We start from the raw sequence: 27803 nt of genomic DNA on the forward strand, positions 1-27803 counted from the left end.
GAATCCGTTGCGTAATTTTTAAGATTTAAGCATACATAGGTATAGTGAAAGCGACTTTGTTTTAAGTTATGTATAGATAACCGCAAACCTAGAACTATGAAAGATATATAAATATCAAAATATACAGTGTGTTTTAATAGTAATAGCTACCTACAGATTGTTTTAATTATATATCTAAGTACTTGCAACTCTGAGAAATTATTTTCTTTAAAAAATAACCGCAAAAAAATTCAAATATCACACCCAGTAGGTAACTCAATTACTAAAGATAGGTAAAGTGCCTTAGTGTTGTGGATAAAAGCAATTATTTTTATCTCAACTAATGCAAACAAGAAATACGTCATATAAAGCAATAAATAGTACTTATAATTATATAACTCTATAAAATTTTCCTTTATAATCGTTACGGTGCTTCACTTAATTATTTCAAGGTACCCTTTATAAACCAAACTGTTATATCATGTGATGTTATTTTATCTATTTTACTTTTTCTTTAAAGTTACTAGGACAATAATTTCATTTTATTTAACAAAAATAAAATTGTAATAGAGTCTCTACAGCGCAATTCAATTTTTTTTTATTGTAGAATTGAAAACGCATAATTCAAGAAAACTTTTTTTTTATATCTATGTTACAACTTGTTAATTTTTATTTTATTTCCTTATACTTATTTCATTTATAGTCACACGAATACGCGTCCTAGAAAAGGCAAACCAAAATGTTCAAATGATAAAATGGCTCTACATTTCTTTAAATAGATACGCGACTGCTGGACTCGCATAGTTTTGATTAGATAGTTCTCCAAATAATACAAACAACTTAAATGTATTAAGCCCACTAAAGATATCAATGCTTCAATAATTATTTTAAGCCTACCAAGGTCCTAAACTCTTCATTGTCACATAGAGCGGTAATTATGCCAATATACTATTATCTCGTAAGCGTCATGTCCGTTCTGGTGTCCGAGATATTTTTGGATTATATTGGCTAAAAATATATTTGTCTTTGCGAATAATCGAAAGCGGGATGACTCTTGCAGTGTGGAAAAAAGCGTGCTACTGACGCGCTGCGCTCCGTGTGCCGATAGAAACTTATGTGATATCAACATTTTCGTTATCAGTTAGAACCGCTCGAGTCACCGGCAAACCAAACCGACCGATAAACACGGAGCAAAAGCGTGCGCCTACGCCGATCCACCTCATTCCATTCCGCTGTGTGCGATCCGTTCAGTTCGTTCGCCTCCGACAGTGCTTCGTTCAGTTATTCACTCGCTGCCGTCGCGTTAACATATTTTGCGCGTTTTCTCGCATTATGAATCAGCAGACCAACAACACATAAACCTTCCAAAATGAAGCCAAATCGGTTATAACGTTTGCTTTTAAAAACTACATTAAATTTTAGATCGAATATATTATATTGTGATATTTAGCTAGTATCTTCTGTTATTATTTATATTTTACCATGGGGTCGAATTATATTTTATAAAATTTTAATTTTAATAATCCAGTGCTCAAGATAATCTCATTCCAATCGATACAATAAATTTTATAGATTTGTAAAACGTATATAACATTGCAATGACAGCAAAAACTCGTTCACATTGGAAGGAATATGGAACAGCGCTATGTGGTAAGTTCGTTTTCTAACCTATCAGGAATTCGTCGGCATCGACTGCTCATTGCAGTTCGAACTCTAATCTTTACAGTTACAATATGTATTGTTCAGTTTTCAGTTTATAAATAGAGTGGTCATGTAACGCTTTCCTGGTAGAGACAGAAGCTGAGCACAGCATTATACGCAGTCACGTTTTTTGCGAACGTATGTGAGGCTAACCAGTGTCGGCAGACTCTCGACATTTTAATGAAACGTGTCGCATTCCTCACATACGTCAAATGAGCTTATTAGCTTCACATTGCTCTTATCACAGAATGATCCCATGACCTTTATTCATCGTACCACACAATGAAGAATAACTAATTAATTTCAATACATGTTCACACAAAAAATTAAATACAAGATTCCTATAAAAAACATAAAATAACATGTGACATGTCTTCGCGACTACTAAAATCCTATAAACGAGTGATTGGTACCAGTTTATAGATTTTATTATACTGTCTCGATGAAAGCTTTTCTAAATTTAACACCCATACACTATTTTAAAACTATGTCACTGATTAACTTCATTCTCACGAAACAAAAGTTGTTTAAAATCTTCATAGAATTTTTTATCAATGTATTTGTAAACATCGATAGGTTTTTTTCTACATTCGGATCACGAAACATGCCAACTATTTAATATAATAGACTAAAAAGGGATTTCCTGGAAAGGCATCACGCAGGTACATGCTGGCTGCACTCAAAATATTTGTGGCTTATTATAAAATGCTTCAAATGGTAAAACCCGCCTATTCATAACCTATATGTATAGGGATTGGCTATTGACAAGCCCAATCCATAAATGTAGAGTCGACTTTTATTACTGTTTTACCTCAGCGCGCAATATTTTATATCTAAGTTTACTTAGGCATTACTGCGCAAATATTTGCAAATATTTTTATTTGATTATAATAGACCGGGAGATACTGACACAAAATTTCGAGTCATTTGTAACAGGATGGCGGTTCTACAGGGTTCTTAGTACGCAATGACAAAAAGAAAAATGATGGTGTGAACACTGGTACCGGCGGCTTAGTCGCGTGGGCGTTAGTCGAACTCGTCGGAAAATAGCGAAAGTCAAACGATTTGTAACAGTATGGCACTTATTTTTCCTGTTAGTTTGAGGATCAACGAATATAAATACAAAATTTCAAAGATTTTGAAATCTTCACTTATATAAATTAATACTAAATTAATTTTTCAAGTATGACAGCACTTTTTCCCCCTACTAGAAGTATGGCAAATATAATAATGGTCACATTTTATCAAATACTCTCCAAAAATCCAAATGCAATACTGGTACAAAAAGTTTGGCGAAATAAAATTTTTTTGCAAATTCTCGGCGGTATGGCGACCATTTGGAATCGTCCGAAAAGTATGGCATGGCGATTTTCGTAAATGGCTGCACGTCGATGGTTACCTGTGCAAAAGTTCGCCTGATACAAATGGTTGAATAATTGTTGTATTTAAATCAACACATTCGCGTCGGTATGGCGGGCTGTAAGTCACACCGGAAAAGTATGGCACGACACTACCGCCTACTTCTTTTTTATGGGCTATCGGGAAATTCTAAAATTTTTGTGTTACAAATCGTTTGACTTTCGCTATTTTTCCGACGAGTTCGACTAACGCCCACGCGACTAAGCCACCGGTACCAGCGTTCACACCATCGTTTTTCTTTTTGTCATTGCGTACTAAGAACCCTGTAGAACCGCCATCCTGTTACAAATGACTCGAAATTTTGTGTCAGTATCTCCCGGTCTATAAAATGTAATACTTAAAAATATTATTTAACAACAGTCACAAACTCAGAACAAATAATGACATTCAAGATGACATGCAAGATTCTAAGAATGCAAATAAAAGTAAGTAGGTAGGTTTCTGATTGTACTGTAATTATGTTTTCATCAATTACATATGATCAAATCTTAAAAGTGCAGTTTGAATTTTTAAAACAGTATTGTACATGTCATAAAATAACGGAATTTAACGGAAAAAGTAGAGCTGAGGTGTTAAAAAATTAGCAGATTACTTTGTGCCATGTAAAACAAAATATTTCCTTAACCATGAATGTATGTATTACCTACTTATTCATCATACGCTCTAGGTAGAGCGATCAGGAATATTAAAATATATACCGGAGTCCCGTTTCTTTTTCTTCAGGCTTTCCAGTCCTTCACCTAACCCTTTTCTTATAATTAATCCCTTTAAGAAACGCGTAGGGCGTTTCTGCAAATATTCATGATGATCTCTTACCAACAGGCAAATCACTAACTCGATTGACCGATCTGACAAAAAGAACTCATAAGTCATACATTCCCTATTCCCATTAAAATAGTATATTTGTTTCATCAAAGAATTGAACGGGAAGCAATCACTTAAGAAATAATTTGCAGCTCCTCTATTAAGACTTATTTGGCCCGCTTTAATTTCCTAGAATCGCAAACGATACTGAACGGCAATAACAAAATTACGTGTTAACCTTCGTGAAGTTGTTGATTTTAAATCTCAAAGTTTTCTACTTAATTAATTAATAATTTAAGCCAACGTTAACTAATGAAGTTCACAAAAAATTTATAGGTACAACTAAATACATTAATGATTGTTTTACTTAAGACGCAAAATAAAAAAAAAATATCGTTACAATCAGTCTAAAGGCTTAGACAAGATATCAATGGAATTATTCCAGGTATTAATTATTATAAAGATTATCAACTTTAAATCTCTCAAATTAATACAACATATTGTTATTATATTTATTTAACTACGTGTACACATAAATGTACCAATGCAGTCAACATTCCCAAATGAGCCCCGTGAGTTCCGCTCTGGGATAAATTAATAAAAAGCTGCAATTTTATCGAGAAAAATAAAGGTCAATATATTTATAACTATCATAAAATATATAACCTTTATATTTTCCATAAAAATTAGCGAGTAAATAACAAAGTTATTGTTGTTATACAATATTAGACACGGGGCTATAAAATCAGTACCGCTTATTAGCTATTGTAATAATGTATTTATTATTATACATTGTTCTATAACAATATTCACACGAGGAAATCTTTTCGGTAAGTTTATTCATGGTCACGAATCTAATTAGATCATTGTCGGTAATTGGCGAGTTGCACTATAAAATTAATTGGACAATTTCTCGCTTGGCTTTTTATGTCAAAATTACTGTTTTCTTAACTTTCTTTTATTAACATCGAGATGTGATTCATTCTAAAAAATAGTTATGGTTAATCTTTTATACTATCTCAGCTTTTCACATTATGCTTTGAAAATTACAATGAATAATAATAATATTTATCAACATTTAAAGTATTAATATTAATAATTAAGTACAAGCCCCTTAATTATTAATAGTAACAATATAATATTTGTCTATGTGTCTATTAAAACACAAATAATTTTCATCAATAAATCGATTTTCAACTAAAAGGCAAACTTTTCAAAAATCTTCAAACTTGCAAACTTATTCATATGTCTATGATTAATCGAAACTAATTATAAATAATCCCGATAATTTACGATTGCTTAGTAAATAATCTCCGCGAATTCATTTTATGTTGGAATATCTAGAAACGTTGTTTATAAACACTAGAATAACGATTAATGCTTCAGCGATTTAATTCTGAGAAAATAATATGGAGTTATTTGTCTCAGGCAATATTGGCGTTTCTAAGAAATAGTACTTTCACCACATTTGTTATTCCACTGATTCTTATTTGTCTTAACTCATATCTAAGTATTAGGTTTTGTTGTTTTAGAGTCCATATAGAGTAAAGCTTATCAAAAATTGATAAGTTCAAAATTTATAATGTACTAAGTACATTCTATAATAAATTAAAACATTTTATATTTTCCATTTACATAGAACTTTGTACTGAAATGAAATAACATAATAATATAGAGTATGGAGTATTAGGTATTAATACTTAAATAATTTTGAATAAGTACAACTAATTACAAATTTATTGTATCGCTAATTGTTTCATAAGTCCCGGGATATTATCTAACCCAGGATGGAAATGTAAAAAAATTTCGACAGAATATTTAAAACTAATGTAGGTACACTAGTCATAATGTTTTTCCAACTCACAAATTTCTACAAAACATGCATGTGAATAGAAAGGCACGTGTTACATCAATAAGTGATTTATAAGGAAAATCTTGTAACTTGTGAAAGTCGTATGTGGTTTTCGTTATAAATACCTTTTAGTGTATTTGATTTATTTTATTCTACCTACGCAAAGAATTTTTAATATTCATCCGGTAAATTTGGATCCACCCAAAATAAATTTTAATACCCACTCATTCATAGTTTCGGAAATTATTGGGTTCCTACCAGGAAATAAAAATTATTGTATAGGTAGATACCTATGTAAATAATAATTAAAAGATTTGATAATTTGGCTGAAAACAAGAACAAAACATCTAGATCGTTGACACGGATCAAGAATAACACTGGTCATAGTTTATAAGTCCACGATCCGTAGTCACGTGCATTCCTATTTATAAAATAACGTATACTATGTTCAAATTAGATTGATACCAATTTAATCAGAAAATCCAAGGTATAAGATACATTTAAGTAATGATCTTAATTCCAGCTATAAATAAAATAGATTTTTCGTTATATTGAAAATGTAGAGTCGTTCCAATAAAATAGGTCAAACGTAAACGGTAGCCATTAAATTAATACTTATTGTCTGTAAAAATAGACATCTAGTAGATATTTGGACATTACGTATCTCTTCATATATCTATCTAATTAGATCTACCACATCCATAGTCATAAAAATGCTCCATTTCTGTTTAATTAATTCCGCCGTTTCCTTTGTTGGAAAACTGAAAGTTAACATAGGTGTATTTCGAAATAACACGCATCTATTTCTTATTACTAGTTGTTGTTAGTTGTGGCTTTGTAAATTTTTATTCAATTATATTTATAAGTGTATATATTTGTGCAATATCCTTGTTGTCTAACCATGACTAATTTTAAGTTTTTTGGGTAGCACGCTTAAAATGTAGGTAGGTAATATTAATGATATGCATTAGGCAGAGGTCACAATAAAATAACATATGTTACATCACGTCTGTTTTACGGTTTAGATTTGAAACTCTCAAGAACACTGATTTGATTTCATAGACAAATTAATTATTGATGTAGAGCAATCTAATAAAAATTGCGGCCGTGTAGCTTCAAACCAATATGGTTAATTGTAGTTGTGACTTCAAATTCCGCTCTTAGTTTTGCCCTACATACATAAACATAACAAAAATATGATAAAATATTCATGACAAATTTAAATAACTACTAATTTTCATTTTGCGCGCTGTTATAAAATGAACTTTAGTATAGCTTGCGTCAACGCAAGCGCCAATCGCATTGAATTGCGACTGCCCCTCCCCCCGCACCTCCCCTGGACTTGTGATACAAACCTATAATAATTTATAGTTTACACACACATTAACATCCAGTATAAAATACACTTAAATGCGAGTGTGGGCGTGAATGAACATTAAAACATTACACATAAGTATTTTCGTCTGTAACTTAAAACGTAATATTCATCGCACGTTAACAATTTGCACAGCGATCCACTTAGGATAAAAAAGCTAATCTTGCACGTTATTATATATGACTTCGAGAAGTTTCCACATGTAACTCTTATCTTTATGTTATAAAATTAAACAAAACTTCTGAACAATCATTCTTGCAACATTTATTCACCTCTAACAAGGAAGAATAATTATAAATACATGATTTAGTTACTTATTTACCGTTTTCATTGGACGCGTTTTGTTTTCAATTCTTTTAATCGAAATAACCTTGTTTTAAAAGACGATAATAACAATATTTTGTCAGAACCGTACAGTAACAGTAGGTATCAATTTAATACGTTTTTATAAGAAATCAAAATTGTTTTTTTGATGATGAGTCATTGATAAAATAAACATAAATATTGTGCATCACAACATTTGAATTCGCGTAATTAAATCTAGATCAAGATAAAAATGATAATAGCAAATTGCAAAATCATTTTTACATAAAATCAAAATAAAAATGAAGCAATATAACACCAAGTTGTATAGTTTTGAATATTTTTTTTCGCAAGATTAAATTTTAAAAGAAAAATATTATTTAGATGAACAACATAGATCACTGATACCTATTTAACTTATATGTAATTGATTGCTCCTCAAGGTTAATGAGAAACAGATAAAAAGAGAAAGATTTAACTGGGCATTCAGGAATCGTTACGCTGTCCAAGTTTACACCACAACATAAATTCTGAAAGCTGTGCCAACTGGCAATCGTTCTTTGTCCACAAACGCACTACACTACACATTACCCATTCTATACACGCTTCGTTCAAACAACTTTCGTCCAAATTTGCTTTATTTTAGCGTATAATACGACCAACGAACCTAAAATACAGTAACGATCTTTCAAAAAATGAAATAAACATTTTAGTATCAACATTGTTTGACGACAAACTGAAAATTAAATTCTGAAAATATGTATTACATACTTACACCCTAATAATATCCACATGACGCTTGTTGAAAAGATTCTCATCCAATTACAAGACTATTTAAGTTATCTTTAAAAACAAAAAGCTACTTCTAACTTTTATAATACTAATCGTAAAGATAGAAAGATATGGTATAATAACAGTTTCTCATAGAATTATTCTATTACACGAAGCGCTACCCCTTTCTTTACAAAGTGACTTGGTTTCCGCTCTCAACGGCAAAAGCTTCTCAAATTATTTAATTTGCTCTTACTCGACAATTGTTATCCGCGTCCGGTAATTTAATACCAGATAACCTCTGTCGTCAATAGAATAAAAGTGACATTTAATAAAGTCAATAATAAGTACAGTTTGAGATAGTTGTTCAAATTGCAGTATTGATATTTAAATCAACCGATATTAACCATATCCAGTAGAAATCGTAATCGATATTATACATGAAATAAATGCCTACAATTAGCAATCATTACGTGCACAATTAATTCATTATTTCCATTAAGCAATGTAATCATTGACCTGAAACCGCTTTAGCAACATAAATAATATGTACGTACCGCGTTCACATTTTATTTCTTTGTTCAGCAAATTTATTGCATTTCAGTGTTTTTACATGCTTTAAAATTATCAAAGTCAAGTAACATTAACAATAATATGACAGCTGTTATTTACAAGCGTCAAGAAAAATTATCATACATAACTTTCATCACTTCAGATAAAAGAGACTGTAAAAAGATTAATTACAATGTATTCAGTGATAGAAGTAATACTTTTATTGGTGACTATTATTTCCGAGTGTTTATTGTAGATAAATTAGATCGGAAAACGTTGTTCTCAGAAGTTTCCACTAATTTATGATAAGACGGCCACGATAACTGGACAACTTAATTACGCAAATGTAAAAGATGCTGTCCAAAAATCGACTTAATTGAATTAGAAGTTAAATCTATTTTATGACGCTCTTATCTATTAAGCGCATTTATAGATACTTATATCATTAATCCGTGTAGATATCCACGAAATAGCTTGTAAACTTTGAAAATAAATAATGTACATTTCGTAATTTATGAAGTATCTACGCTTGCTCTTTATCTGTCTGAAAGTTAACCGACACCTTATCTAGGTAAACATTTTCTTGCTTGTTTTTCAACACGAGTTACATAGATAAATACCTACATCAATCCGTTCGTGGAAAGCTGTTGACAATTGACGTTGCTTGTAGCATCCTCTCTAATCTTTGTTATTATTTACGTGTCACAAACAATGGTCACAAATACTTATATTATGTCTCTCTCATTTCAGCGACGCTAATTACCGCAACTGCGGGAACCTGCTACGGTTGGCCATCACCAACACTATCCTACCTACAGTCCGCTTCGAGCTTGATACCGACAACATCAGACGAGCGATCATGGATAGCGTCCATCATGATACTCTGCTCGGCACTAACTCCAATACCATCAGCATACTTCGCTGACCGTTTTGGAAGAAAAACAGCACTCCTTCTCGGTGCAATACCGTTTATCCTCGGCTGGGTGCTGGTCATCGTAGCTAAATCTGTGGCCGTGCTCTACGTGGCCCGTATGTTCTCCGGCCTGGGCTATGGCATCGTGTACACGGTGGCGCCGATGTACACGGGAGAGATCGCCACCAGTGAAGTCCGAGGGGCCCTCTCAACGCTCATCACTTTAATGAATAAGGTAATCTAATATCTAATATATATTATAAAGGCGAAAGTTTGTAAGGATGTATGGATGTATGGATGTTTGTTACTCTTTCACGTAAAAACTACTGAACCGATTACAATGAAATTTAGCACACATATAGAGGGTAACTTGGATTAACACATAGGATAGTTTTTATCCCGGAAATCCCACGGGAACGGGAACTATGCGGGCTTTCCTTTGCAAACGCGGGCGAAGCCGCGGGCGGAAATCTAGTCGTCAATAAATTCATATCATAAACACCTGTCTCAATAACGTCACTTTAATTGGTTTACACAGGTGTCTTATAACAGACACGATGAAATGATAAAGGTGTGAATTTAAAGTATTATAAAAACCAAAGTGACCTCAATATTTAAGAACGTTGGGCTAAAATATCCAACGAAACTTTTCTTTATTCTTTGAAGTTATTCCCGACTTATTTGTAAAAAATTATAATAATTGTATATATCTGTATTATTGAAGTATATTAAATCGTTTATATTACGCTTATGTCAAGTTATTCTACTTATCTCGATGTTATTGTCTGAGACGTTGTTACAAAACCATTTCACGCTATATTTACAGTGCACACGGCGCTGTAACTATTATGAGTTTACCAAAGTTAATGAATAAGTGTTTGATGATTCATTCACTTAATAAAGGCGACGCAAATCTTAAAAGTCCAATAAAATTTCAATTGCATTTTTAATGACCAAATAATAGTTATTACAACATTCTTTCGAAATACCTATCTTATATGAGAATTTTTCAATTTCAGGTCGGAATACTGTCTCAGTTCTGCATCGGGCCATTCGTAACGATGCGAACTTTAGCTGCCATCAATTTGATCCTACCCATTACTTTCGTAATTACCTTCATCTTTCTGCCTGAATCGCCGTACTATTATTTGAAATTCGAACGTAGTGAAAGAGCAGAACGTGCTCTTAAGAATCTTCGCAGTGGAGATATCAGATTGGAATTAAAGAATATAGAAATCAACGTTCAAGAAGATATGAAAAATAGAGGCTCATGGGGCGACTTGCTTTCAGAGGCCACCTACAGAAAAGCATTGTGGATCAGCTTGGGTGTATTTACCATTCAACAACTGTGCGGCAGTGCCGCGGTTATTGCCTACGCTCAGGGTATATTTGAAGCTACCGAAAGTCATATAGAGCCATACCAAGCATCCATTTACCTGGGATGTGTACAAGTGGCAACATGTTGCCTATCAGTGATCTTAGTAGACCGTGTTGGCAGAAAGCCGCTCTTACTCCTTTCTGCGTTGGGAGTTGGGTTGATGAACGGCGTAATCGGAACATATTTCTACTTCTATTTGACCAATAAAACGTCAGTCGCTCATCTCCATTGGCTGCCCATAACGGCGCTTCTAATTTACATCGTGTGCTATGCCATCGGGCTGTCAACGGTGCCCTACGTGATCATCGGAGAAATGTTCCCGACTAACGTGAAATTGTACGCCTCCTGCGTGGCTCACATTTACACAGGCATATCCATGTTCGCAGTTCAGAAACTCTTTCAGGTAATATTACTTTATATTTGACGCTTCTTATCTTAGAGCTGATTTCACCAATAATTTTTATCGCGATCAAAGTCATATAAAATGAATTTAAGCGTTAAGGGCTTGGTCTAGTAGTGCAAACAAATGCATCCTGTCATCCTATATGTAAATAATACAAATGTACTAAGGGAAAGTTGCTCCACTTAATTTAAAAAAATTAAATCATTCGTATAATTTAATATTCGTAATAAGTACCAAAAATGACAATTTGAAACAATTTTCGTGAAAATTACACCGGGTGATTTTTTTTTATCAGTACACAAAATTTGCGAATACTTTCTATTGATATCTTCAACTTCATGTTTATATAACTGATCAACTTTTACAAAGAAATTTGGACGAAATATAAAAAAAAATAAGCTTTCCATACAAAATGCATAACTCTATACATTTTTTTCGACCTAAGTTTCTTAGTGAAAGTTGTTCAGTTTAACTAATAAAACGGATAAACAAATTTTGTATATAATAAAAAAAATGTAATGTTTGTGTTAAAAAATTATAAAATAGAAAAATACGCAAATGAAAACAAAAGATATTTATTTCTGACTAGCTTCCGCCCGCGACTCCGTCCGCGCGGATGTCAGTCTTCGCGTCTTCTACAGATTTATTATATTATGTATAATATATAGATTTATATTGATAAACCTAATAAATCTTTTGCCAGCATTCTGATGCTTTATCGGTTGCACTGGATTTATCTCTTTTTTTTCAATCGCTTGAATGATATAGGATGGGTCCTTGATGGGCATCGAATGCTGAAGTCTCGAATCAATCAATTCTGACAGTAGGCAATTTATGTAAAATCTTGATAATGGTCCATCATTTTATTTTGCCTAAACGTTACATACTTTTTTATATATTCTATTTTTAACGAATGATTCACTCCAGTCAAAACAGCAAATAAGCAGACTTCTGCTTCTGAAACGTTTAGTTGTCCCTGAATTTGGAAAAAATAGTCATGATTCTTATCTATGACAAAAGTGTTATTGCACGCCTCATAAGCGAAGCGTTGAGGTGGGTACTACTGTCACTTCGCGCAAAACATCTGATTTTTCAAACTTAAAATGTTTTTATGTATACATACATTGCACTTGTAAGATAATACATACACACACATATTAAGAAAAAACACTATTTTTAACATTCATGATATTTTTGATGTCATTTTTGTTATTTAAACTAGTTAAAAAACAGTTTAAAAAAGTTCTGTCTTGGACGTCCGTGTGTCTGTATGTGCGGAGGATTTTCTTGTTATCACGATAGCGACCGAAATACTTTACTAATCGAGTCTTTTTTTTTCTCTTACGCTTGAGTTTGCTCAGGAATATAACCCTTTCATTTTTCAGGGTCTGATTCGATGTGGTTTAATTGTTATTAAATAAACAAAAATAATAATTAATAAATAATTATTAAAAAAAATTATGAGGCGTGCACTTTTGGATTTTCCAAACTATTTTTTTCGCATTGTATTTCAAATATTAAATTTTTTTTAACCGCATCTTCCGCATTCATGTCTTTTGCCGGAATTAGACATTTAACTTCTACTAGTCCCATTTTCCCTTTTTGATATGGGAGTGTATAAAGTAAATTTTTTAGATATTTCTCGTTATACTTTTAAAAAGTTATTATTGTTATTTTGCTCATTAGGTAAAGTAATTTCGATATCAGTTTTAAGTTTTTTGATACCTGCAATAATAACGTCATAATCGCCTGCACATACTTATCGATTACACCCTGTATACAATCCACCATCCACATTCATAATGTTTTCCTGTCCTCCTCTCCTTTACGCTGTTCACCGATACATTTTAAATGAGTAAATCTGCTACCACTGAAGGATGTTTCATTGTGATCAGCAAATTTTCACCACTGTTGTCGATTATTTGTTTTTCATTTTTAATCAGCAATTGGGAATCATCAGTTTTGTTTTTTGCAGATTGGTGATGTACCCTAACAATACGTCGAAAAGGGAAAGCATCAACGAATTATCGTTTTCGTCCTCTTTTTTTATTCTTCGCGTCTCTGTTACTTCTGTTTGTTTAGTTCTCAACACCCACTGAATTTTCTATGTTATTGTGATCTTCCATTACATCTGAGTTTTGATGATGTGATGATAATCCATTCGTTTTAATATTGGTACTTAGAGTTGGTAGACTAAACTAGAAATGGCGGACTAAATTTGTCAGCGCGTCTGTAAGATCAGAATATAAAACCAACATCCTGTATTTAAGTTACAAAATTAATAATCAAACAACATGCCGCTACGTTGAAACTTGAAAATGACTAGAAGAAAAAATTAAAACACCTCGGATCAATTTTGGAGTAAACAAATCATTTTCCCCGTATGGGGATTTCCCCGGATGATCTTGGGAAGTTCAAGTTCTCAATACAAGTTTATATTATATTTCGTATTTCTCAAACGAAAAATAAACATTTTTGGAACTTCAAAAAAATTATATTATAAGAAAATTTATGAGCTTACTTTAGTTTTAAAGAAATATACATCCCTTTACTGACACCCCGTAAAATAAAGAAATTGTTGCTAATCACCTTTGCAATCTATTTGGTTTCATTAACTTTATGTTCGAAGATAATTTTTTTTCTAGTAGTTACACGCGTATTTTTTTCGTTTATTTTCCATATCGAAATCAAATGTTTAAAAATACGAATATTTGCACAAAACTAAGATAAAAATAATCAATTAACAAAAATATTAAATTTAATGAAGTAGAGCAACTTTCACTTCGGTATGAAGGAAAATCGAGCGTAGAGCACACGTCAGAACGCTCCGGCCCAAGGAGCGCGACTAAAGAAATTCGCTAGGATTTTTCCTAACTATTTTAAATATTTTTTTAATATTTAAAGAATTATCAAAATTCAAAAAAAAATTTTTTAAAGGATTAATACTCATTGGTCTTCAACCAACTCGAATAAATTAATGGAAAAATAACTTTTAGCAGTATTTATCAATAGATTTTGTAAAGCAAAAAATGGGAAATTTAATGAATTTATAACGTTCTGATTAAGAAAATCATAAGTTTTTCGGCAATTGTATTCAGCAGTTTTTAATAACGACTATATAAGGATAATAATGCGCTGATCAGATTGTGTAAATTGTAATCGGTTGAAACGTAGTGAGTGCACAAACTTAGCTCGAAATGTCTTTGGGGGAAAGAGACTTATCTTGAAGGCCTGATTAAGGTAACATAAAGTAACTTTATAAATGTGAAAAAATTCACGCGCATTGCGTATATAACACTAATTGATAAACAAGAAAAAAAAATTCAGTTTATCATTTCATTAGCCGGGAAAAAATTGTCAAATAACTTGTTGAAAACGCAATTTTGCTAGACTGCAGCCTTAAATAAAGATCAACGTTTGCAATTTAAATTTAGATGAGTTTTGCTTTTAGAATAATATTTAAACTAGTTTAAAGTTCAGTCAGTGTCAGTGTTGTCTATTAGTGTCATTTTAATTATAATATGAAATTTTGTATTATAGACGTAACAACTGCTTGGTGAGCATATAAATTAGGTAAACGCCCTTGATCATACGGATTGTCTACTTAGTTTTTTTTTTTTAGTTTTTAACTATCACTAAAAACGCGTCATTGCAGTATTTTTCTAAGGTAGAGGAAAACCTTTGATTCATTTCTTATTTGCTGTTTACGATATTTGCAAGTACCGTTGTCATTAACTTACCAAGTTTAATTGTATAAAATAAAGTTATACTGTACAAATGAATAAACTTTTGTTATTCTCTGTCTGGTATATATGTACAATAAAGTATAAATAAATAAATAAATAAATAAACGTAAATTTTAATTTTTTACGTAGTTTTGAAGAAGATTAGTCTCTATTTGGTTATTATATACCCTATTATCCATGTCTTGTGAACTCTGTTTTAATGGTGAAATCGGTTTGTTTTAATTGAGTTTAACTGACACCAAATTGGCCCATAATTTCAGAAATTAGTTATCCAATGTACCTAACAAGGGGATCGTTTAACTATCAGATAATATAATAAAGTCGACAATAATTTTACAATAGAAAATAACCATGCATATTATATTTGAGGGATCATGGATTGATGACGGTATTTGCTCCAATTGCATAACTAATAATGTTATAAAATAAGAATTCAAAATAATTACTAAAATGAATTTTTTTTGTTATATAATATACCTTCAATACGTTAAGCTTTTTGAATATTTTCTTATAATGTTTATCATCCCTGGATTCATCCCTGGACCCTGTCCCATTGAAATTTTTATTTTTTATAACAATTCATTCATATGTACAGCATATTCATCAACCGCAATAATTATAAAAATAAGCTTGATAGCATTTATAAATGTGTATTTCTTCAATTTCAGGTAGTGGATGATGCCTTCGGTATTTACACAGTATTTTGGGGCTTCTCCGCGTTTTCCATACTCGGCCTGTTCTTCATGCTCGCCGTCCTCCCCGAGACCAAGGGGAAATCCTTCGCGTGCATACAAGCCCAGTTACGAAGAGACGTCGCTCGCGACAACGCTAGCAAGCTGATGACTGTCGAGTATTAATTCGAATAAGCGTAAATTAGGGATCAATTGAATCGAAACATAAGATATTAAATACTTAATTTTATTATAGTTTACATACGTAAAATATAAAAACTACAGAATCGTTCAGATAATTAGTCTGTAGAGCGGTATGAGAGGAAGGACAGTGGGTATGAGGAGGGTCGGCGCCCCAGAGAAGGCGACGTAGTCTTCGGGGTCGTAGTCTTGCGGTAATCCTCTCGTGGAGACGACGCTAGAGTAAAGGCGCGCCGAATCCTTAGCCGTCCTCGTTTTATTCGGGCTCTTGAAGTCAACCAAGTAAAGACCGAAGCGGGACCTGCAAATGCATTTAAAAACATGACGAGTGAAATTATATCATGATTTGACTGACACGGAGTTTTATTTATCTCTTTATCGATAACTGACCTATTTTCGGCTGTCTGAGTTGGCCTAATCAATACAGATAAAAATAGTAATACGTTTTAGACGTTATATTGTATCGAATAATAATATTATGTTATTTTAAGGTATATTGTATTATTACAATAGCTGTTGTGTTTGTATACAAATAAACTTTGTATTACAACGTTATGAATTACTTTGCTTTTTTTTAAGTACTTTCCATTTTATTATTAGAACTTTTTCCTGAACTACATTTTGATAATTATATAAATTTTGTTTAAGTACATTAAAATACAAATCTGTACATAACATTAACTAAACTTATATATATTTCCTAGTCATACATAAAGTGAAGGCGGAAGGCCTTTTGTTATGAATTTCTGTAAAATATCTGTGGAACGGCATTTTAAATTTATAAAATAATTTTATGCATATTATAAAATCAATCATATTACACTACATTATTAAAGTGTTTAACCAAATTCCGCCAACAAATAATATAGAGGAATTTCAATTTAAAATGTAAATGTATTATATTAAGACTGGAATTACAGTTCCTTGACTCAATATAATAGCTAATAACGGTCATTACTTGCATTTCGATACAATAAGCAAGACTATATTGAATTGAGGGAATGTTGTTTGTGTATTACGTGACATTCCAACAATAAATGTAACTATGAAGCTAATAAGTAATAACTGAACACGCAATGTAGTTATTTTTTATTTATTTCGTATAACTTGAATGTAAAAAAGTACCTAGGAATTGAATACGCTTACAATTTTCAACTAGTATTTCAGTTCAGCATAAGTCAGAAAAAATAGAACACCGAAAATGCCCCCGAAACCATTATTGAAATGTCCTAAAATTCTTCGACTAGAGTATGCTAATTATAATAATATTCGGAAAATGTATTCTACGATTTTCAACTATTCTAAAATGATGACACCGTAAGTACATGCTAACTTATAACCAAGGGCTTTGTTTTATAGTACAAAAATATAGAATTTTGTAAATGTGACGCGTATCTTTAAAAAAAGTTTGTTGTCTGTAAAGTCGGTTTACTGACGATAGTTGAACGTGACAACGTCCGATTGTGTTTCTTTGTCGCTCGTTCCGCGCTCTCGCTTGCACTACAAGCCTTACATGGAACGCCTCAGAGCGAGGTAACGCCGCATGAGTCATAATAATTTAAAAGAACATACAATACAAGTAAGTACCTACAAATATTATGTAGATAGAAGTAAGACATTCATAGATTTTAAATGTTACATAATAATGTAACATTTAAAATCTATGAATGTCTTAATTAATAACAAAATAAAATATTTGAGAGCACAACATAATATATAACAGGTGCCACAATATGATATGTACATTGTACAATATAATGGCGCTAATGTAGTTAGGAAGTATCACGTTCTACCGTGAGATACCATGCCCTTCCGCGCTCTTCCATATTACACCCAATAAAAAGAACATTATACTATTAAATACTCACACAAAACCATCATCCCACTCCCAGTTATCCATCAGACTCCAAGCGAAGTATCCTTGCACGTTACTCTTGTCTTCATGAATCGCATGTAACAGGGCATTCAAATAATGACAGTAATATGTGACTCGGGCCTTATCATCTGTACCGCTATAGTCGGCGTAACCGTTCTCAGTGACAATGATCGGGATGTTGTTATATGTTTTAGTGATCCAGGCTAGGAGACGACGGAAGCCGAAGGGTACGACCTGTAAGTGAAGGGCGTTTGAGTTTTGAAGTAATTCAAATTATCTGGTTGAAAGGTTCTGGCGTAGAGGACCAGCCCCCCTAGTCAAGTGGCTTTCTGTTAGCGTAGCGTTCAATAGAATAGACTACGAATGTATGAGATTGACGTAGGCTGTAGATAAACGTATCTACAGGTTACGTCAATCTCATACATTCGTAGTCTATTCTATTGAACGCTACGCTAACAGAAAGCCACTTGACTAGGGGGGCAGGAGGTTATAGCCAATAGCAACGCGTATGGTCTGCTATTAAATTTAATTAAATCTAACAAAAAATAAATTTGAGCATGATAAGTAATCAAGTTATAGAGAATGAGAGTTTTAAATCGATCGGATAATTGCATTGCCTAATTTCCTTGTATTGCAATATGATAAAAAAATATCAATTAAACGTTAAATAATTAACGATCGAATCGAAAAGTAAATGAAATTTCAATATTAATTGAACTATAAAATTACTTTCAAATTCCTATACATTTTATTGCTCAATAAAAACCTATAAACCTAATTCTCTACTTAAATCAATCTGATAATGTTCTTACAGAAACAGACATTAATAATAAATTAAGGCTATTATATTGTAGGTACTGAATATAAGATATTTTGGTAACAAAGAAAAACAACGACTACCTGTTCCAAGAAACCTCAATGATTCGGCCGAATGTTTGATAAAAAATAAAACCGGCCAAGTGCGAGTCGGGCTCGCGCACAAAGGGTTCCGTAGCAGCAAATATAATAAATTACAGTTAAATCAACCTATCTCAAAAACTATAAGAGATACTTTGATCAAACCAAAAATCGTTGAAAGAGTTAATTAGCATGCATCACCTCTATTTTTTTTAGAATTTTATACCCCGTAGTTATAAAAATAGAGGGGGGGGGACATACTTTTTACGACTTTGAGAGCTGATATCTCAAAAACCGTTCACTTTAAGAAAAATGTTTTTTAGAAAACTTTATATCATTTTAAAAGACCTTTCCATTGATACCCCACACGGGTATGTACATCGAAAAAAAAAATTTCATCCCTCAGTTACATGTATGGGGGGCCCCACCCCCAATTCTTTTTTTTACTATTTAGTGTCATATTTTTGTAGCGGTTCATACAACACATATTCCCATCAAATTTCATCACTGTAGTACTTATAGTTTCCGAGTAAATCGGCTGTGACAGACGGACAGACGGACAGACGGACAGACGGACATGACGAAACTATAAGGGTTCCGTTTTTGCCATTTTGGCTACGGAACCCTAATATATGATATACGCGCAAACATCAAATTAAAAAGATTATTAAAAATATGTAGGATAACAAGCTTGATCTAAAATATTATGTCCTTTAATCTGAAGTGAATTCTACGCAATTTTCCCATATTCAGCATGCATGATTCAGATGTGGTTTACCCGAGGCCCGGACAGTAGGAATAATTGCAGTAAAGATTTATGCAAAAAGTTATTAGCGACACCACACATGTAATTACCCACAATCCTATTGCAGTAAAATATGAATAATAATTATAGGTTTTAATTTATATGGAATTAAGTAGGTGACAATTGGAGCTGTGTAGAGTGGAATGAACAAATGTAACATACCTGGTATTTTTTAAAGTTATAACTACCCCAAAAGATTTCTGTTTTAAAGTATTTTTTTTTAAATATACGTATCAATTATAATCTACATATACAATTATATGTGTAAGTAATATGTATAATTTAATATTTATTTGTGAACCTCACCTTCAACCAACTTGACGACGACATTGACGGCCAGTTCGGGTCTTGCACTCGAACTATACCAACGTCATTCTCATGAGATGGGATTTGTCCCACCTCTTCATCCGCCATACTCAATAGGTATGTAGTATAATGATTGAGTCCGAAGAAATCAGCTGTTCCCTTTATAAATTCCACTTCTTCAGGTGTGAATTTTGGTAACCGGGAGCGAGAATAATTTTGTTGTCGGCTCTTCTCGTCTACTAATTTAATTAATTCTGGAGGGTAATTGCCTTCACTCGAGTATATTGGATGCGCGTACCAACCCAACTGTATAAAGGTTATTGATATAAATATAATGGACCATTTTTTCGTAAAATGTACTCAACTGAATTTTATCAAGACATTCATTATGCTTGTTTAAATTATAGAATATATAGAAAAATACATTCTTACGTGAGTTCTCAGATATAATTCAGCCGCTTTAATATCACTGGTAGAATTCGTTTTCGGTTCAGCCCAGTTAGAATCTAGGGACATTCCAATCTTGCCTAAAACATATAAATAAAGATATTATTGATCCATATAATAACATTGTATAAAGTCATATATTGTCTACTTATTGCTATTTTTATTGGTTTGTTATTATCATTGTCAATGACTGCATGCCATGCGGTGTCAAACCAGTTTGTAGATAAAGCGGAAATGTTTTACCCGACAACATATACAGATATGTATCTATTTATGAATTCTTACCTCCGTATACAGGCCGGTACTGTCTGTTGAACAAGTGGTATACGCTGGCATGAGCTTTCAAAAGATTGTGCGTACATAGATACTCAGCAATGCCATGTCTGTTGATCGCTGGTGCCCTGTATGTCCCACCGTAACCTTCTAAACAAGTCTGCATCGGCTCATTGAAAGTCACCCAGTATTTAACCTTATCAGCGAAGTTCTCAAACAAAACATTAGCGTAGTCCGTGTAATAATCGACTATGTGTGCGTTTGTCCACCCTCCGATATCTTGGAGCCTCTGCGGGAGATCCCAATGGTATATCGTTACCATCGGGGTAATTTTATACTTCTCGAGTTCATTTATAAGATTACGGTAATACTGAATGCCGAGGTTGTTCACACCGTTCGCTAGACCGTTGGGCAATATCCTGGGCCAAGAAATAGAGAAACGATAAATGTCAACGCCCAGTTCATGGATCATCTCTGCGTCACGTTTGTATAAGTGGTAGGAATCAGCGGCGACGGCAGGAGTGGACCCATCTCTTACAAAGCTTCGATTTGTCTTGACTAAATGGTCCCATATACTTTCAGTCTTACCTAAACAAACAAATAAAATAGCGTAAAAATAATAGTGGTTGTATAAAATCCGGTATAGGAACTAGTAGAGCCACAAGTAGAGCACACTGCATGACGTCCATACTTAAATGCCATGCAAAGAACTCTAAATTATTAATTTGAATACATATTATATTTTTAAGAATGTATTATGATCTTAATCCACGTCATATTTGTAATAATATTTCGCCTGAACTAATTTGCATAATAGATCTATGTCATAGCAAAAGCAAAATACCAATTGTGAACCGAATACCTTTACCTTCCTTTCTTACATATCGCATATTTTTACAAGGATAGACTACTGGAGCAATTTAAATCAAGTACTCAGGCATCTGCCTGAGTACTTTGCGAACTAAGTCGCGGGTAAAACTTGTTTCTTTTACATTGACATTTAAGAAAAACCCCCGGGAACCTTTGCAATCACTAATGTGAATAATTTGTGGTTACTGGATTACTTACAGGTTATTTTTTTATCACCGACATAATATGAATATTTATATTCGAAATGAACTTCGTATCACCTGCATTTATATATTCGCGAAAAATATATTCCGTTATTTACAGATACTTGGGTGATACTGTGGTGATACGAAGAAATTATGTTTCTCACCTTTCAAACTTAATTTACGAAAATTTGAAGACCAAAAAAGCTAAATCGTTCTAGCCATTGTAATTGGTTGATTTATTTATTTATCTTCTAGATTATAATTAGAAAAAAAAGAAATAGAAAACAGCAAATAAATAAAATTACCATCTTCATCCCAAGCACCCTCTATTTGTATGGCAGCTGTGGAAACCCCGAAGACGAAATTTTTCGGAAAAGTATAGTTTGATTTCGGTCCACCCGAAAAATTTACCGCCTCACTATAACTGAAACAAAAGGAAGCAAATTAAATCGCAAAAATTACAAGAATAAAAATTAATTTTATTTTGTAAATGTACATTTTTTAATTAAATACCAATGTTCAGTGTCGTCACCACTAACTTCCCGTCCGATTAGGGCCCTTCTGGCCTCCTCCACTCAAGCGACAGCTCAAGCCGAGGTTCGTGGTCCCCGTCAAGGGGGGACGCCCTTGTGCATGTCGCTACCAGGGTGAACCTTCAGTTCACCCCCGCGTCCGCGTTAAAATGTAGAAGCCCTTCTGGCTAACATTGAGAGACACCACACAAAAAAAAAAAAAAAAAAAACCACTAACTTTTGAATTTTAAATTTTTTTTACTCGTAAAAATTTTACTTGGATATCCAAATCTAAATTTGTATACAAATTTTGTGAGTTTCAATAATTTATTTTTATATGAAAACTTCAATAAATGAAACAAAAGATTTGCTATGTACTAATCTTATATATACAAATTAATCGCAAAATGTGTTGGTAAGCGCATAACTCGAGAACGGCTGAACCGATTTCGATAATTCTTTTTTTTATTATATTCCTTGAAGTACGAGGATGGTTCTTATGTAGAGAAAACGTAAACATGTACCACGGGCGAAGCCGGGGCGGACCGCTAGTCTTATATATAAAAATGAATCGCAAAATGTGTTGGTAAGCGCATAACTCGAGAACGGCTGAACCGATTTCGATAATTCTTTTTTTATTATATTCCTTGAAGTACGAGGATGGTTTTTATGTAGAAAAAACGTAAACATGTACCACGGGCGAAGCCGGGGCGGACCGCTAGTCTTATATATAAAAATGAATCGCAAAATGTGTTGGTAAGCGCATAACTCGAGAACGGCTGAACTGATTTCGATAATTCTTTTTCTATTATATTCCTTGAAGTACGAGGATGGTTTTTATGTAGAGAAAACGTAAATATGTACCACGGTCCACGGGCGAAGCCGGGGCGGACCGCTAGTAAATAATACATATAAGATATTATAGGTAGATATAATAATATTATAAATATAGTACAACAGATTTTCAAGCTGTTGAATGTAAGTAACAGTTAAGATGATCATAAATTACAAAATGTTTTTTTGGTTAATTAACTTTATCCTGTATAATTCCACAGCAGAAAAGAATTAACAACGTCAAATAAGAAATAACAAAAGCTTTATTTTTATACAACAATTATTATCACGTCATTAGATTTTAAATTCACTTTTTCATTAAATTTTGTTTATCTTATCTTAATATATATAAATCTCGTGTTTGTCGGTTTAGGAGTCCATTGAGGACTCCTAAACCACTTAACCGATTATAATAAAATTCGCACACCATGTGCAGTTCGATCCAACTTGAGAGATAGGATAGTTTAAACATGAAGGTACCACGAGCGAAGCCGGGGAGGACCGCTAGTAATATATATAAATCTCGTGTCACAATGTTTGTCCTCAATGGACTCCTAAACTAAACCACTTAACCGATTATAATAAAATTCGCACACCATGTCTAGTTCGAATTTCGATCCAACTTGAGAGATAGGATAGTTTAAACATGTAGGTACCACGGGCGAAGCCGGGGCGGACCGCTAGTACTTTATATGTTTATATCTTTACATATACAATACATTTTTATAAACACAACATAAATAAGGCATGGAAGCAAAAAATATGTCCTACAATGATGAGGATATCAATTAACTATTGAATTCTTGACATAGACATTTCACGGTCTCATATTGTTTAATGTTTATGTCCTTGACTTACGAGTTTTAACATGTATGTTAGCATGTAAATAAAAAATTGTCATACCTGCTTATTTTTTATTCACATTTGACACGTATTTACAATTCAATTTTATTTGAAACTTTCGGCTCGCCTGTTCCACCTAGGTAGATTAGGTACTTAATATTTAAAAAATATATATTATCCTAATCCCAACGAGGATAAATCAAACTAACAATTTATTTTTTTTTATTTAAATCCGTGCAGCCGTTCTTGAGTAATAAGTTAATTAACACTACTTTCTTTTATAAGTAGGTATATGTATAAATATTTAACAATTTATGCACACTTATAAAAAACATATTAATTATAAAAGATAATCGAAATGCAATTAATTTATTTATATATTACTAGCTTTCCGCCCTCGGCTTCGCCCGCTTTGTCTAAAACCGAATAATATCAAATTTTATATTGTAATACTGTGATAATGTACTGAAACTTTCCTCTTGGATCACTCTATTTATTAAGAAACGCATCAAAATCCGTTGCGTAATTGGTTTTAAGTTTATTTAGGTAAAAGTTCTATTAAATAACAAGCTTTAAATTGTTATTTGCTTTGAAGATTTTCAACCATTTCCATAACATTTCCAACCATATTAATGAATTCTATAAAAACAACTTTTCATTTAAAAATGTTCATTTTTTTTTATTTGAAAGATAACGACAGTGTCATCATGTCCTCGAATTGTTTTCGCGTTTTTAAAAGAATATTGATACAAGTGAATCTAAAAAATTACTTTATGTGTAAATACTAATTGTTCGTTATTCGTAATGAAAATAATGAATATTAGAGTTTATAATATGGGAGTTAAAAATTCTATAAGTATCAACCAGGTATCCAAGACATACTGAAGTCTGAAATAACATTATTGTATATTCAAATCAATATGAAAAAATATTGAAAATACGTGTACGTGAATATAAATGAGAGTAAATATGTTTTGTGTTTCCTTTGTACCTTTATTATCGAAGTAATTGCAAAAGCACAATTTAAACGGAGATTATCATTTACGATACCATCGTATGATCAAATGATAGCATAGATAATTTAAGGCTAAATATAACAGATCGTGTTATAAGTAACATTCATAGGGAAATCCTTCGACTGTCACCTGAACATTTACGGAAAAGCAAACTCACAGACCATAAGGTTAACGTAATACAAACACACGCAAATAAATAACGGCTTTCTATTAAAACATGATAAGGATAAAAGTTGCTTGCTCAACAGTGGCCTTAGTTGCTATAAACTTTATTGCACCTTGCTCTCGTGATCAATTTAAAACCTTTTGCCATTGACACACGAATAAATTAACTGCGTTTTTATAATTATTGCATTTTTACTTTTATCTCTATTGCTCTACATTTTATTGTGTTTCGTATAATAAAAGCATTATACAGTCAATTGAACTTGCATTAAAACGTTTTAGTAACAAGCAATGGCTTTGCTCTAAAGAGACCTGCAATAAAAATATAATAAACAATGCAACATAAAACAAGTCGCTAAATAGTAAATACTGTTTAATCCTTAAGATAACGTTTGTTTGCACTTAAACGATATTCAAATAATATTTCGCATACAATTTCAGGTGCATTGAATTTAAAGTAATATAACTGTTTGGGAACCTACTATATTTTGTTTTAGCAAACGGTGTAGTTTTATGTATTCTGTGGTGGTAATTATTCTTTATCTATACCTATAAAACACTAATATTTCCCAAGACTCAACACACGCAAAATTTTTCAATACACAGTCAAAATTATAGATATTTCAAAGTTTATGTGATACTAAATAACAGTTTTTTAAATAGTTTACTGACTTATAAATTATTCTTTTGTATATGTTAACACGTATATAGCCTTCGATTCAAGGGTGTGACGAAAATCATATTTGATCAATTGTGACTGTCCTTATTGTTAAAACTTATTTTTTTAAACTATATAATACTACTATATAACAATGAATTCACTAGATAAAAGTACATAACTATTACAAACTACAAAGCTTATTAAAATTAAAAGGTCACTGACTTCTAGCTTAAACTCAGATTTGTTCTACTTCAGCCTCTATAAATTAGGTCCCCCTCCGTATTTGTCGATTTATGTAGTACCCTTTCCCTATCTACTTTGAATAGGTAAAAAATTACTCGTCCCATAGAGTAAATTGATGACCTATTTGCAAGGACTTCAGAACTTTTTATCTAACTATATCATATTTTATAATTAATTTCTCTAGTAATATTATTTAGGGCCGATTTTTCAACCCCTGGTTAAAACTTACCCGTCCAATAAAGTATTACACGATAATATTAAAATGTCTCTTGTAAACTGTCAATTGCATGCAATATAATAATAGGTAGATTTTGAAATGTTGTGTAGTTTAATACGTTATTCGACGAATAAGTGTTAACCGAGGATTGAAAAATCAGCCCTTAGACTACCTATATATGTTTGATTTGAAACATATCCTATCTATTAATTTATCAAAATATTGAATACCTACGTTTAACATCAATGCAATAGTTTCATTTGAACACCATTTGAATGGCATGAATTACATGAATGGAAGTTAGTTATGGTAGTTACTCTTTCGCGCCAAAACGACTGAACGTATTTTGATGGTACTTGGCAGTGCTGTAACTATCAGCAATTCTTGCTTTTGCCCGTGGTACAGCTATTACACAATAACATTTAAGTGCGTGATTCTATAAACCTGAAATTATAGTACTTATAATTGTAATGTAATTTGTGCCGTTATTACAAAATAAACAATATGAACTTCAGGTTTTCCTAGGTAAACTGGCTGTGTATACCTAAAATTATTATTTTCAGGCGCAAAGAAAAATTGTTAACGATATTTACATTGAAATACAGATGCATAATAATATAAAGAAATAGCTATGCCGCGCGGTTTCACCCGCATTGCTCCGTTCCTGTTGGTCTTAGCGTGATGATATATAGCCTATAGCCTTTCTCGATAAATGGGCTATCTAACACCGAAAGAATTTTTCAAATCGGACCAGTAGTTCCTGAGATTAGCGCGTACAAACAAACTCTTCAGCTTTGTAATATTAGTAAACCATGTCTGCTGCTCGTATTGTTCAATAGAAAGAAATGCATATAATTAATACTAAAACCGATTAAACCTAATATCATGTAAGATACTTGTTGTTATTATGTTGTTATTATGTTGCAAATATGTAGTAGGTAACAATTAAGTAGTTATACTTATAGCTATAAGGTAAAACTTTGTTGAATTTTTTATCTACATTGTAATACATTATTGTAACTAGATATTTTTTCATCTTTTCATCTTTAGTTTTGAAATAAATGTTACCAAATATTTGTATATCTCTAAGATAATATTATCCTATAAACTTATCTCAAGTTTTACTTACATGTAAAAAAATATCTTATATTCTCAAATGTTTTACCTGATGAGAGTAGTTAGGTATTAAAATTTGAAACATACAAAAAATGCGGGGCAATTCATTAATAATTCAGTTTTTAATTAGTTGCAGAAACAACATTGTGTTCTTAATAGCTCGTTAAATACGTGATAACTTACCAAATATTGTTTAAAACAGCAACAAATAAAATAAACTTAATCATTTTAAATAATAACACTTTTACGATAAATAATAAATTTCTGTATAAAATATCACTTTAAATATCACACTTATTTTATAAATTATGTTGAGTGCATTGCTACGAATACTAGTTTAGATTTGTTCAAAATGCAGTGACGGTATTCTGAAGGCTGGCAAGGAAGCGTGCAATACGCACACCTAACGAACGCGCACTGCACGTTCAAATATTACTTCGGTGTGGTATCGGTGCAACTCATTCCGCAG

General features: G+C 32.3%; 2 protein-coding genes across 2 annotated transcripts; one reads left to right on the top strand and one right to left on the bottom strand.

The window, feature by feature from the left end:
• Window positions 1-1219: 1219 nt before the first annotated feature.
• LOC149907653 (facilitated trehalose transporter Tret1-like) lies at window positions 1220-16422 on the top strand. The gene is made up of 4 exons (XM_090102685.1): window positions 1220-1629; window positions 9507-9904; window positions 10689-11450; window positions 15865-16422. Exons 1-4 carry the CDS (start codon window positions 1578-1580, stop codon window positions 16051-16053), a joined length of 1401 nt encoding a protein of 466 aa, XP_089958811.1. The 5' UTR covers window positions 1220-1577; the 3' UTR covers window positions 16054-16422.
• Window positions 16099-27788, bottom strand: LOC149907654 (myrosinase 1-like). The gene is made up of 7 exons (XM_090102684.1): window positions 27518-27788; window positions 22033-22151; window positions 20685-21260; window positions 20385-20479; window positions 19953-20258; window positions 17937-18178; window positions 16099-16369 (listed from the first exon to the last, which is right to left on the bottom strand). Exons 1-7 carry the CDS (start codon window positions 27559-27561, stop codon window positions 16159-16161), a joined length of 1593 nt encoding a protein of 530 aa, XP_089958810.1. The 5' UTR covers window positions 27562-27788; the 3' UTR covers window positions 16099-16158.
• Between the last annotated feature and the right edge of the window lie 15 nt (window positions 27789-27803).

Source organism: Colias eurytheme, chromosome 6 (genome assembly GCF_061535395.1).
Source record: "Colias eurytheme isolate Ceu_HAF_F1 chromosome 6, ilColEury1 Martin Lab GWU primary, whole genome shotgun sequence".
Taxonomy (NCBI): domain Eukaryota; kingdom Metazoa; phylum Arthropoda; class Insecta; order Lepidoptera; family Pieridae; genus Colias; species Colias eurytheme.